The sequence below is a fragment of the Semicossyphus pulcher genome, unplaced genomic scaffold, assembly GCF_022749685.1.
Source record: "Semicossyphus pulcher isolate SPU_LCO1_2020_fin unplaced genomic scaffold, fSemPul1.0.p SCAF_9, whole genome shotgun sequence".
In the NCBI taxonomy this organism is placed as follows: domain Eukaryota; kingdom Metazoa; phylum Chordata; class Actinopteri; order Labriformes; family Labridae; genus Semicossyphus; species Semicossyphus pulcher.
Genome location: NW_027211770.1, coordinates 6,829,835 through 6,843,290, shown reverse-complemented (window position 1 = coordinate 6,843,290; position 13,456 = coordinate 6,829,835). Strand labels below are relative to the sequence as shown.

Genomic DNA, 13,456 nt, shown 5'->3' with positions numbered 1-13,456 from the left:
ATCCGCTCCTTCACTCATGTTCTCCAGTGCGGACGCTGAGCCTGCCTGACACACAGCACTGTCGGACAAATCAACCCCATCAGCCAGCCAGTCACTGAGAACACTAATCATGAGTGTGTTCAAACACACACAAACACACACACAGATAGATACTGTATGCTTGAATCATTGCACAACAAACTAAGTAAGCTTGAAGTGAGGTGGGATGTCCGAGCTGGCTGCAGTCAGAGGTAAATCTTTACTTCTTGCTCCTACAGTCTGTTGGTAAATTCAGTCCAGAAATGGACAGAAGCTCAAATTGCTGCCGAAAATATTGAACCATTGCGTCTTCTTGCCAAAGTACCTGTAACTAAATTTGGACATGCACACACATCAGCAAAATATCTCTCTTCACTATTTAATCTTTTTAATAACTTTTTTTCAGATTAAATAGTAGTTGATGAAGTCTCCTAAGTGATTAACAGATTGTGATTTTAATTATTCTGTATAGTTAAATAACGAATCAATTCATTGAAAAACTAATCCATACATACACTCGTGATGAATTCAAAATTAATCGGAAACCTGATAAATAGAAATAGAAGTATACAGTATGAAGATATAAATATTATATCATATAGCTATTATGCTTACTTATGGCACGTTTGTAATAACTGACCATTCTCTATATATATTTATTATTTAAATGTTAGTTTGATTCATTAATAATACAAATTGTCAATTAGTAATACATTGTATTAACCTCTGAAAACTGTAAAATTGTGTCTTGTAACTGACAGATTCATTTTCATGGAAATATGATCATCTTCAGGCACTTACACCAAAGTTAACAAAACATTCTTATATGGCCCTTTGATTTAGGAAGTTTTATAGTTATATATAATATAATAGTTATAGTTATAGACAATAATGCTGAATTTCTTTTTACACTTAAATTCCACAATGGACATTTAATTGCATCATGCTGTAAGTGCCGACTGTAAGGGCAAACACATATATGATCATGAACATATGAATAAAATGTTTGATGAGGATTGTATGAAAAGGTTTGAAAATTGAACTTTGCAAGGGGAGAGGGAGTTTTAGATACGGGTAGATGTGTGATGATGAAGTTTGTTATGAAGAGCCACCTTGTGTTTGTGTTTGTGAACTTCCTACAAAAATGAGTTAAAATAGCCTCTTGGACTAAACACCAATAGTGCCAATAGTTAATTATTGGTTCAAATGCAATGCTGATGAAGTTTAAAGAAACATGAACCACCTAACAGTCTTTCTAAGGTTTTTCTCAAGCATAAAGCACGATGTGGAGACTGAATCCGTGAAAATGATACAGTGCACATGGAGACACAGCACTCTGACCTATTGACCTCTTCTAGGACTGAGGACAACTCTGCAATTCAACTAGACCTTGGGACTTCAGACAGAAGTATAGGCTGACAGACAGGACTATTGAAAATGTCCTTCCTAACGTCTCGATTGCTTAACTGAATCTCTCCAACGAATGACCTCAGTCCAAAGCACTGATGTGGATTAGCATGACAGTACTGCTGCTGTAACAGGAGAGCTGCAAAGCCTTTAAAATGATAACATCTGAGCTTGACAACGTTGCTGCAGTAAAGCAAAGATCCTGGGTACTGATAGATGTCAGTGATACCTGAGTAGAAATGGATCTAAAATATAAAGTATACATTTTAAAGTTATTATACACTATACCATCATTACCAACTCTTGTAATACTTTCACATTCAAGAAATAAATTGACTCTCAACGGTAGACGCTAATTGGGGCTGGTAACTGGAGAGGTGCCAGTTTCTTTCCTGGGCACCGTCGAGGTGTCCTTGAGCAAGGCACCGAATCCCCCAACTGCTCTGGGCGCTTTTCCACGTGCAGCCCCCTCACTCTGACTTCTCTCCATTAGTGCATGTCCATAAGGTCCTGTTTGTGCATGTAGGTATTTCAGGTCTACGTTTGTGTAGCATGTTTGTAAAAAACAATAACTGAAAGAAATTGAATTTCCCCTCGGGGTTTAATATATTATGTTTTGTTCTTCTTCTTTAAATAATACAGTTGAAAATAGTTACTTTGTGTTTATACAGGACTACAGAATAAGTTAATTTTATCAACATAGACAACTTTGGAGATTCAATAAAAAATAATAATTGTCATTAATCATTAAACTTCCTCATACAAGCAATGGTGAAGCAAAAGAAAACAAAAGTTTTTAGGGAGCGAAGGGAGAAGCAAACCTACAAAACATGACATATGGCAACATACTGTTGCTACAAGAAAAGTAATATCACTATAACTTGTGTGTGTGCAGTGTTTCACTTGTCCTATGTGGATTGAAGTAGTTACAATGAAGACTAACAGGTTTTGTTTCCTAATGGGAGAAATGGATTTTAAATTCAAGATGTTTCTTTGAGATCACTTGAAAGGTATAATGTAAAAGTTAGAAAGCGATTCTCATCCCTGCTCTCCGCACAGAAAGACTCCAGCAGCCAGTGTATTCAAACACTAGACATAGCTGCTGTAAGGCAACGATTGAAACCAATTATCAACCTATATACTGTAATTATAGAAACATTACTATGACATTGTAAATTAAAATTTTATATAGCAGTGCAAACAAACAAACAAAATGACACAATGAGGTAGTATCGTTCATATTGTCCACAAAATATAAAAAGGAAACTAAATAAATAAATAAATCCACGACTACAACTTGGATCAGCTGCAGACTTGGCTTGCATTATGGGTAAATATTGGACTTGAGAATTTTGGACCCCACCCAAAAATCACTTGCAATGATGCCAGTTGGAGGCAAAGAGCGATTGAAATAAGAATAATAGATTAATCAATTAAGAAGAGGATTTTAATTATCCCATAGTGGCTCTCTTATTTTGTTGTAGCATCTACCCAGTGTTCAGCCTCAGGAACAAGTACAGCTACAGTATTAAACACTATTTCCTGATTCCATGATCCAGACATTTTCCAGACATTCAGGTCCTGACATTTTCTGGACTTGCCTTTTACACATCCCACACAGCTGGAGATCGTATGTGTCGGGTGCACTCTTACAACCTGAAATACTCTGTTTGGTTTAGGTATGGGAGGGGCTCCATGGGCACAGCACACAGGAGAAGGAGTCCATCATAGGGACTGTGTCTGGGTTACTATTGATACATATAAGGTTGTTTCTGCAATCCGAACATAAAGTGGAAAGCATACATAACATAACACAAGTGAGGTGTGCGGTTAAGTGTCTAAAGCAGCAAACTCAGCTGAGCGAGAACAACGTCAAAATGTCTAATCACTAGTGTGATTGTTCCTGACTATTAGCTGCTGCGTTCACACATCGGCTCACCCTGACTTTGCGCTGACTTTTTACTACGGGGCAGGCAGGAAAAAGTCCAGGTGAACAGATTTGGCCATTTGCGATCACACATGCAACCCTAGGAGACAATTCGGCAAGAGGCTTTTCTGTCCAACACCTTTTTTTTGAATAATAGTCACTTTCAGTCCAAGTACGGTCCTGACCATTCATATGGTTGTATGCAGAATGATTATTCATGCGGCATGGCCAAAAAGCAATCCCAGAAACATGAGACTTTCAAGTAGCTCTGATTTTGGAGCTGTACTAATATTGATATCATGTGCAAGTAAAAAAAAAAAGAAAGCTTTAGACAGTTCAGAACCAACAACAACAAAAAAAAAGATGATGAAAGTAACTCGCAGGTAACTGTTGTATGTTCACGCTGCATTAATTCTGATGATTCTGTCCAGAGAATAATGTTTGGTCGACTATTAGCGGGCAACCTTCAGTCACACTGTAGTATTATATATAAAACACTACATGCTAGTGTTTACAAAATTGTACAAGCTATCACCGACATCAGTCTAAAAAGATAGTAAATCTCCATGGTCGCCTTCAAAAGCAAACATGACTAAAAGCCTTATTTGTACTTCAGCATTTGATTTGGACTTTGAGTCCTCTCTGTGCTGAGGCATCCACAGGATGCATGCTGCTGCTGACAGACTCCAACAGACAAACAGAAAGAGGAACAGTGATGGAGGGAGGGTTGGAAGGGAAAAGCATGAAGGATAAACAAAAACAAACACAGACATCAAGAGTCATTGAAGCAGTGTGTGAAAGCCACGTGAGGCAGCCCACCCTATGGAGAAAACAGCAGCTGGTGTGTATACTAACAGCCCTACAGGGGCTGCGGCCTCCACGGCCTCAAATATGGAGAAGCAGAAAGGAGTGATAGGAGGAGGGCTGGGGGGTGGAGGGGGATGCTTGGGGCTAAATGGGGTGAGCAGTTAAGCCTTGTTGGTTACAGTATTGGCAGGAAATGCAGGAGATGGGGGGTGGGAGGTCTAAAAGTCCATCTTAAAGTGAAAAATCAAGGGGCTGATGGTTTTTTAAAAAAAAAATGCAATTAGTTTTTGCTCAAGTGTTCAGAGTTATTTTGAGTAAATTTTACATGCTGATTTCAGTTTGTCACAAGAAGCAGAGCAAGGTCAAGAAACATGGCCCAACATGATCACACAGGTTTTAAAGAGACCCCCAAAAGAGTTTTCCATTCTGCCAGCGATACAAACTAATTAAAGAGACAGACGTGATTAAAGCCAAAAAATATGCCTTCAGTCCTAAGAAGGTAAACAAAACACATGCAGGCACTCAATTCAAGAAAAGACCAAAAAGAAGATAAACAATTCCAAGATGGTTTACAAGAATAAAAATATGTGTAAGATGTATATGATAAACATGTGCTTATCTAACAATTGAACAATGACTTAGTGACATCAAATTAACTGCTAATGATAGCGTGAAACATTAACTGATGATACAATAAGGCTGCAGTTTTTACTCGTCTAAATATTATCAACAATTGTTTTCAGTGTTGATTGCTGGGCTGATTATAGTCTTAAGTTACAGAATCGTCATTTAGTCTATAAAATGTTAAAAATGCCAGAGGTGACGTCATCAAATCCTCTAAAAACAAAACTTGTTCAATTTGCCATAATTTATGACAAAAACTGCAAATGCTGGAACCAGTTCTTGTTTGAGAAATGATTGAAATTATTTATTTTTTTAAAATTGTTACATACAATCGTTTCAGCCCTGCAGAATGATAATAATTTGACATTAAAAGTGAATAAAGCAACTCAACTAAGTGGATGTTATTCCTCTGATTAGTTACTAATATATTCAGGCATTTTAAAGTGCTGTAAGCTGAATGTATCACTGTGATGTCATTACAATACGTGGGAATTATATAAACAGGCTTCCTGCACTCTACACCCACATACTAAGTTTTTTTATTCCAAGTCAAAGTAAGTACGGGCCGGCCTCACTTATTTCTGTCCTTTATGACTCTCACTAAGAACAAGCAACCAAAATAAACTTCACTTTCTGCAGCACAAGAATAATTAAGAACTATTTATTTTTACTGATGAAAACAGCGATGCACTTTTGAAAATGAATAATGACATGAAGTGAGTTTCACCGTCACATTGCACGTGCATGGACTGAATCTCTCTTATTTTATTAACTTTCTCAGCCTCTTGGCTGGAAATCATCAAAACCGGAGCAGATGATACATTTGACAGCGGCAGTAACAGAGACACATGTCATCAAAGTTCATCCAGAGAGGTTATAATAAAGAAACACTTCATAAAAAGCTCTTTTTATAAACCCAAACACAAACGTGTAGTAAAACCTGACAGTAAAGCTAGACAACATACCGTTACACCCTATTGCTCAATATTCCACATCACCTAAAAGAGTACGAGTATGTTTGTGTGCTTCCACTACCCCTCCCTGCTCTTGCTCACCATCTTCCTTTATCTTCTTTATCTCTCTCTCTTTCCCTTTCTCTCCCTCTCTCTCCATTTCAATATTGAAGAGAGTTTTATTAAGGGCTAGACTTGGGTGTGCTGAGGCGCTCTCAGTAATTTTCCTACAAAGTGCTTTAATCCATCACACGGCCAACATGTGGCCTTTACAGCCATACATCATCTCAACCCAGAGAGAGAGCAGAGGAGAAAGAGAGGGAGCGGTAGCATCATCTCTGCTCTCCTCCTCCTCCTCCTCACCCCCTTCTTCTTCTTCTTCTTCTTCTTCTTCTTCTTCTTCTTCTTCTTCTTCTTCTTCTTCTTCTTCTTCTTCTTCTTCTTCTTCTTCTTCTTCTTCTTCTTCTTCTTCTTCTTCTTCTTCTTCTTCTTCTTCTTCTCTGCCTTCCTCTCCCATCAGTTTCCCACCTGGGAGGGAAACCACATCATCTCCACACATTCCTCACTCAAGTCCTCTCTCCATTTACAAATGAGAGTGAGGCATGAGCAAGGGGAGGAGGGGTGGTAAGCAAAGAGAGAGAGCGAAAATGAAAGAGATGGAGATAGGCGTGAGTGAATGAGTGTGTGAGGGAGAGAGTGAGAAAGAAAGAGATAAGGAAAATGGAGAAAAGCTTACAGGAATGAATTAAAATTGGGGACAAAAGCGAATGAGAGGAAGTCAGATGTGTGTGTGAGTGTGTGTGTGTGTGTATGTGTGCTGTGAATGCTATATGAGCAAGGTGCATCTGTACTAGCATGAGGGAAGAGAAATAGGCAGAGAAGGAGAGGAGATGGGGAAAGAGAGAAAAAAGCCTTGCATTTCCCAGCATGCAGCTGGTGCAGTGTTGCCCTCTGTGTTGCCCCCGGCCAACACCTGCCTCCATTTCACTCGCTCCACCTTCCTCGCGCTGAGGCGCAGCGGTGAACTCTGGGCCCCCTGACTAATGGAATGGGCCCTTTCCTCCAACCATTAGAGGATTGGTGTCCCTTTTTGCGCCCCTGGGTGCCCTTCGGTACAGGAAAGGGAGAGTATGGTGGCACATAGGCCTTTTTCCCTTTGCCAGACACACACACACACACACACACACACACACACACACACACACACACACACACACACACACACACACACACACACACACACACACACACACATACCTGGTCATAATATAACAGCCTGGAGTAATCCAGCCAGAGTAAGGCTTGACATAGCTTAGCATCTGACTGAGGCTATTTCTGAGAGGATATTAGAAATTCTGAATTGTGTGCAGCGCAATGAGGTTTCAGAGAAGGAGCTCGCTGAATGTGTACGACAGCGGCCCCGGCTGATCATGAAGCGTTTGTGTGATTTCATTTAGCCGGTAAATCCAGTGCTCTACCTCAATTACATCTGCTTTACTCGGATGGAAAACACACCTCCCGTGTACAGAGGGAGGAGAGGGGAGGGAGGGGAGGAAGGGAGGGGGTGATGCATGGAGCGGATTGGGGATTGAATCTCTCGATGAGCTGATAGCACGTCCGCAGACAGCGAGCCAAGCTGCGCCGCAGTAATGTTATGCTAATGATATGGTAATGATATGGTAATCTGCCAGCAGTATTCCGCCTCACTGGAGAGAAGAGGAATCTGGGAGGCCTTTCACCATTGGTTGGAGACCAGGGACTTCCTGGTGTCAGAGTTCAAGACAAAAACCCTGCGTGCACGCTCGCACACACACACACGCAGACACACACACACGCAGACACACACACACACAAAGAGGCAAACACACAGAGGCACTTAATTCTTGAAGCAGTGATCTCAGCTAAAATAAAAACAATGCAACACATAGACCTAATCCAGCTCTAATCGGATTTGCAAACTCATAAGTAAGCAAGAAATAATACCTGTACACAATGCAGTTCCATGTCATGTAACTTAAAACTAGGTCGGCTGTATTGTAAGTAAGCCTGCAAGCTGAGACTTCTTTTATCAGCGTGTAATATCAAGTCCCTGTGTTGTTCTGTGCCGCCATAAAGTGAAACAGACAACCATCTATTTTAGATCGCAATGAGGTTCTTTTTTCTTTGTCATTGTGTGTGAAACTCTGCACCTGTAATGGCTGCCATTACCTGCCTAGTCAGAGCATCTCTTTCTCTCTGGTGCGTAATGATTGCATTACACCACCACAGTCTTAGTTGGAGATGAGACTCTGTATAACAGTTATCTTAGAATCCGAGGCAGCACTGCCACACAGCCGTGATAATTACAGGCAAAAGCTTTGCACACACAAACAGTTGTGTTTGTTTCTTTATTTAAATGTGGATCAATCTCACTGCATTTTGTCTTATTGGGAATAAACTGACTTACACTCACATTTTAAAGGAATGTTGACAAACTATAAGCCATCTTCAAACATCTTAATGAGCAGAGTGTAAGATGAGCGAAAGATAAATGTGGATCGATACAGTCAATCTGTTTGATGTGTTTTACAATTGTAAAAGACTGCCAGGAAAGGTTTCAGTGCGTCTGCCACTAAAGACACACCTGCAAAGAATGACTGCAATGCATCACAGCAAATCTGTCCGTGTGGCATTAAGACATCATCTTGTGCATTTCGCTTTGTTTTTCTTTGTATTTTACAGTTGCAAAATGGATATGTCAAGTCTGCACAATGGAGAGACGTGATGACATTTTCTTGGATCCTGTACACTAAATCAAAGAGACCAACAATATGTTGAGCGCCAGCATGGAGACATTTGATTCCCATTCCACTCATGCAGCATTACCGCTGGAATGCCAGCAGACATCACAATCCTCCCAAGCTGGCGTTCGGCTTGTCAGACTATTCATTCCACTTCAGTGTTTTCAAAAAAATAATATATATCACAGCAAATTGTGAAGGGCCTGCTTCTTCTTGATATTACGATATTTGCTAAAGGTTTGACTTTACAAAGGCGATTTAGTGTCAGTGACATTTAGCATCAGCCTCTGGCGACAGACAGGTAAAGGAAGGCAGTCAGCACATTGGACCTGGGGGGATTGTTAAAGTGGGGGTTGTCTTAGGCTCTTCTCAGGATATGGTGGTTTTAGGTTGGACACCTTATTAACACACTTCCTGCATACCCTTAACAATGAACTACTACAGATCAGATCACAGCATCTGATAACTGATATCATAAAAAGTGTTGTCATGTAAATGGGAAATACATGTAGATTGGCTTTTCTGTCGGCCATCACATGTGGTCACTATCAGTGGTTTAATAAAGCACAAAACAATGCAGGGAGAGGCAGAGGTGTTTGTGTGCATGCATAAGGGACAATGAGGGAGAGACAGGCAGAGAGAAAGACAGGGACGGGGTTGACTGTCCAATACACTCCCGATAAAGGTCAAAGAGATGTTTTATTCATGAGCCAGGCAGCAGCGGTAGAGGCAGTGAGGCCAAGGTTGAAATGAGCTTGCGTCCCCCTTTCCCCAGAGCCAAGGCTGCACACAACCTCCCACCAGGCCAGCAGGCACACCCCTAACTCCTGTCAATAATGTCAAAACACTTAAATCACTTTTAAATAACTTTAATGAACACTTTTGATCTTTTCTGTGACCAAAACTGATGAAGGAATGTTCATCTGCAACCAAAGAACAAAGTGTAATCCGCTCTTATTGTGCAAGAATTGGTATTTCTTGCAACTCCTCCGGTTTCAGAATACAATTCACTCCCTTGCTAAAGACTAAAAGCCAGTCCGACATTTACTTTTGTCAGGTCTCTTGCTCAGTCACTGTCTTTTTTTTTTGCTTCTTATCATCCACTGTCAACATCCTCTTTGGCCTCTTCACCTCTGCCGTGATGTCCGTACTGAGAATACTGAGCAAGAACAGTAACACGAGACGGCTGCTTTCAGGGCATTTGGCCAGAAATCTGTGCTGTAAAGTTTTTTGCAAGAGGAGGCATTCAGGGAGCAGAGTTTGAATGAAAGAGACACTTTTCTCCCTATCACAAGGAAGTTTAGCATCGAAATGATTTTGCAGCTGTTATTTTAAGCATAGACATTCCAAGACCAATTTTTCCTTCCTGATGTAATTCAGATAGCTAGAGTCGATACAGAGTACCTGTCCAACACTAATGCGATTAAAAACGTTATGGTATTGGATCAGTGCATTGATTGGCATACTCGCTGATACCCAATATCGCATTTTAGGCAATATCAGATGATCTCATTTTGAGGTATAAAAGTTTCATAATGTTTAAATGAGTGAAGTGCAACTTAAAAACGTTTTATGGAAACTCTTTGAGACTTTTTTTTTTGAATCACCCTCACTCAGTTTTAAGTCATGTAAAGTTGGTTTGATTACACATTTATAATCAAATAGAACATTTGATCAAAAAGGTATCTGTGTTGATTGGTTGGTCTTCACATTTGAAAAGTGGAAGTTAAATAAAATAAGTCCTTCCATAAATCCTCCCTACAACAGAGCACAGCAGGAATAGGTGTCAACTAATAAGCGCTCTTACTTTTTAAATCTTTCTGATTGTGAATCTTTCATAAAAGTGAATCAATAGAAGTTCAGTTTAAAACAGCTTATGCCCTTGAACTGCCTCTTTGAACTCACTCCTACTAAAAAGCAGAACTACTGCGCTCAGTCTAACTAAGACCTTCTTCGAGCCTTTATGTCTCATTGCATGTTTTTGAGGCAGCTTACACACTTTCAGACTCAACAACCAAAGTAACCTTTAAAGTATTGATGTGGATAAATCACATCTAGGCCTCAAAAAAAGTGAAAGATTACAGCATGACAGGTTAAAAGCCAGGCAAATAGGTAAAGACCCAATTATCTCCAAAGACATTTAACTGGAGCCTATTCCACATATAGGATTTTTTACAGGCGCAAACACAAGTTGGCTGAATGGAAGTGTGTGTGTGTGTGTGTGTGTGTGTGTGTGTGTGTGTGTGTGTGTGTGTGTGCGCGCGTGTGTGTGTGTGTGCGCGCGTGTGTGTGTGACTTTCTGGGTGCATATGTGTCATTTCATATGTATGTGTGTGTGTATCACTCTGCGTGGACCGCCTACTCTGTGCGTCTTTGATCAGATATGAAATATTCAGAAATGCTGCTGTAATTTGATGAAAGCCCTCAAATAGGAAACAAAAGTCAGCACTTCAGCAGGTCTTTACAAAAGGGCCTCAGTAAACTTGATTTAGAAAATGTAAATTGCAGGCCAAAAGGTGGAGGTGAAAAGAGGGATTTAAAGCATTCACTGACCTGCTGTATGAAGTGCAGTCCTTGCTGCTTGGCCAGAGATCTGGCGGCTCTGATGCCTCCGTCCATTTGCACTGCATAGAAGACATGCTGGTTGGTCCCACTCTGCCCCTCTGTGGTCACTACGGTCCTCTGCAGCAGGCAGCTTAGCACCAGGACAACTTCTCTGAACATGGAGCCTTTAAGAAGAAGATACAAGAGAAAACTGCTTTCAACTAGAAAAGACAAATAAATGCTTAATTTTTTACGTATCAATTTGTATAATGCTGCTTAAGTATGTTTCAATGAACAATAAAAGGTTGACACCCTAATTAAAGACCACAACACTCCGTCACACAGGGAAGAAGAGCAAGTAGCTACACAAGTCATAATAAACGGGAAAAGACCAAATTTGACGTATTCAAACAGCTTGTTTTGTCCAAACAACATCCCAAAACGCAAATATATTTGATTTATAAATACATAAGAAGAGGAAAAGCCACACACTCTCACATTCAAGAAGCAGGAACCAGCAAATGTTCGGCACGAAAAAAGACGATAAAAGGAGGCAACAATCACAATTTAAGAGATCAGCTCCACATGTCAGACATAGTTTTCCTTCTGTAAACTGATATGCAACATCATCTAATATCCCACTGGATTGTTGTCTCTCCATTGGTTCTTTATAATGAAGACTACATTAGAAATATCCTAATATCTTGTGTTAAAAACACAAACACCTACAGCTTTAAATATTACCATAACACTCCAAATTCCATTTAACCACACAAATGAGTTTATAGAGTGTGGGATTCAGCATCTCAAAGTATTGAACATTGGCAATTGTGAAACAATTTGCCCACAGCCACCTCCTCTGTACTTTTGCATGAAATCCACAGTGGCTGCCACCTACAGCATGTGAACCACCCACCTGTAGCCACAGAGAGTGAAACGTCCAGGAGAAATCTTTCACCCAGTGCGATGAAAGCTAGAACTCTGGCATAGAGGGCCCCAAGCGAGACAACACACTCTCTCCAGTTCCCAACCCACACGTTTAATCTCCTGGCCTTGATGCAAATGCTTCTGAGAGCAGAAAAACAGCGGCTCTCTCATTGTGTGAACTAACTTCCCTCTTTAAGCAAAACAGGAACTTTATCAGTCTTTCTTTCTGCCTGCACTTTCCTGTGGACAGTGATGGAACAAAAAAGTTGTCACCTCACTCTTCTCAGTGCTCAACAAGAAACTCACCCAATGCAACAGTGTAAGAAGGCACTATCGAGGTGCTGGCTTAAGCTCCCTCTCCTTCCCCCAGATTCTGCAAGAACATTTACCGTTGATCAATTTCTTAGATGAACACATTTGTTTTTATTGAATGAAATTATGTCAGTTATCAACCATCTATTGACCATACGTACTAACCTAAGCTGCAACTAACGGTCCATTAATCAATTCGTCAATCAGTAGAAAATGAATCAATAACTATTTCATCATTTGTTAAATTGTCTAATTGTCGGGTTCCAGATTCTCAAACATATATATTTGTTGAATTTGTGTCTTCAATGATTATTAACTCAACATTTAACTGTTTGGACAGTTGGTCAGACAAAACAAGCAATTTGAAAATGAAAACTTGAGCTTTTGGAAATAGTGATGATCTTCTTAACCCGTATTTTCTGACAAAACCAAACAGGTAGTTGGCTAAGTGAGAAAAGAATCAGCAGAGTGATAATAAGGAGAATGATCATGTGTGGATTCTGCAATATTTGCACTTTTTTGTGCCATTTAGGTTCCAGAAATACACCCAGTACAGACGAGTAAAACTCAAATCTAGAAGATTAAGATCTCTCACCATATATATAATTCTGTTTGTATGTTTATCTGACTTCCCTTCAAAAGTGAAGTGTCTCCTCCTGCAGCATTCCCCCCCCAAACAACAAACAGCAGCTGACCACCGTTTAAAGTCTACAGCATCATTCAGCTCCAATCTCCCAAGCCACTGATTGAAATCGATAACCTCACTTGGGGCCCGAGCCCCAGTCAATCCCACTGAGGTGCAGAGCCCGCAGCTTACACCCCACCCAGCGAGAGCGGGCCTCCGGCAGAGACAAAGTAGACAGAAAAGAGGGAGAGAGAAAGAGAGAGCACATGAGACTGGAATACAGGAGGAGCACATTGAACAGTGTCAAGGCCCCAGGGCCTACTGGGACGCTGATAAAGTACCTGGACATTTTTATAGACAAACTACTTATTTCCGTCCTCATATCGCTTGGGAAGACTGATAACTTTATATTCCTCTCAGGCAGAGGAATGAAAGGAGGGGGGCCCTTTCAGGAGTTTAATTGATCAAACTGTAGCCACAAGGGTTTTTTTCTGGAGATAAAAGGGACTAGCACTCTCCCCTGTACAATACA

The 13,456-nt window shown here is 40.5% G+C and overlaps 1 protein-coding gene across 1 annotated transcript in view; it reads right to left on the bottom strand.

The window, feature by feature from the left end:
* LOC138584682 (proprotein convertase subtilisin/kexin type 4-like) overlaps positions 1-12,104 on the bottom strand; it is a 165,541-nt gene extending 153,437 nt beyond the window's left edge. The window contains exons 1-2 of the mRNA XM_069656978.1: positions 11,977-12,104; positions 11,070-11,245 (exon numbers count right to left, since the gene is read on the bottom strand). Of these exons, the coding sequence (XP_069513079.1) occupies positions 11,070-11,240 (171 nt within the window). The 5' untranslated portion in view covers positions 11,241-11,245; positions 11,977-12,104. The remainder of the gene's footprint in view (positions 1-11,069; positions 11,246-11,976) is intronic.
* Positions 12,105-13,456: the final 1,352 nt, after the last annotated feature.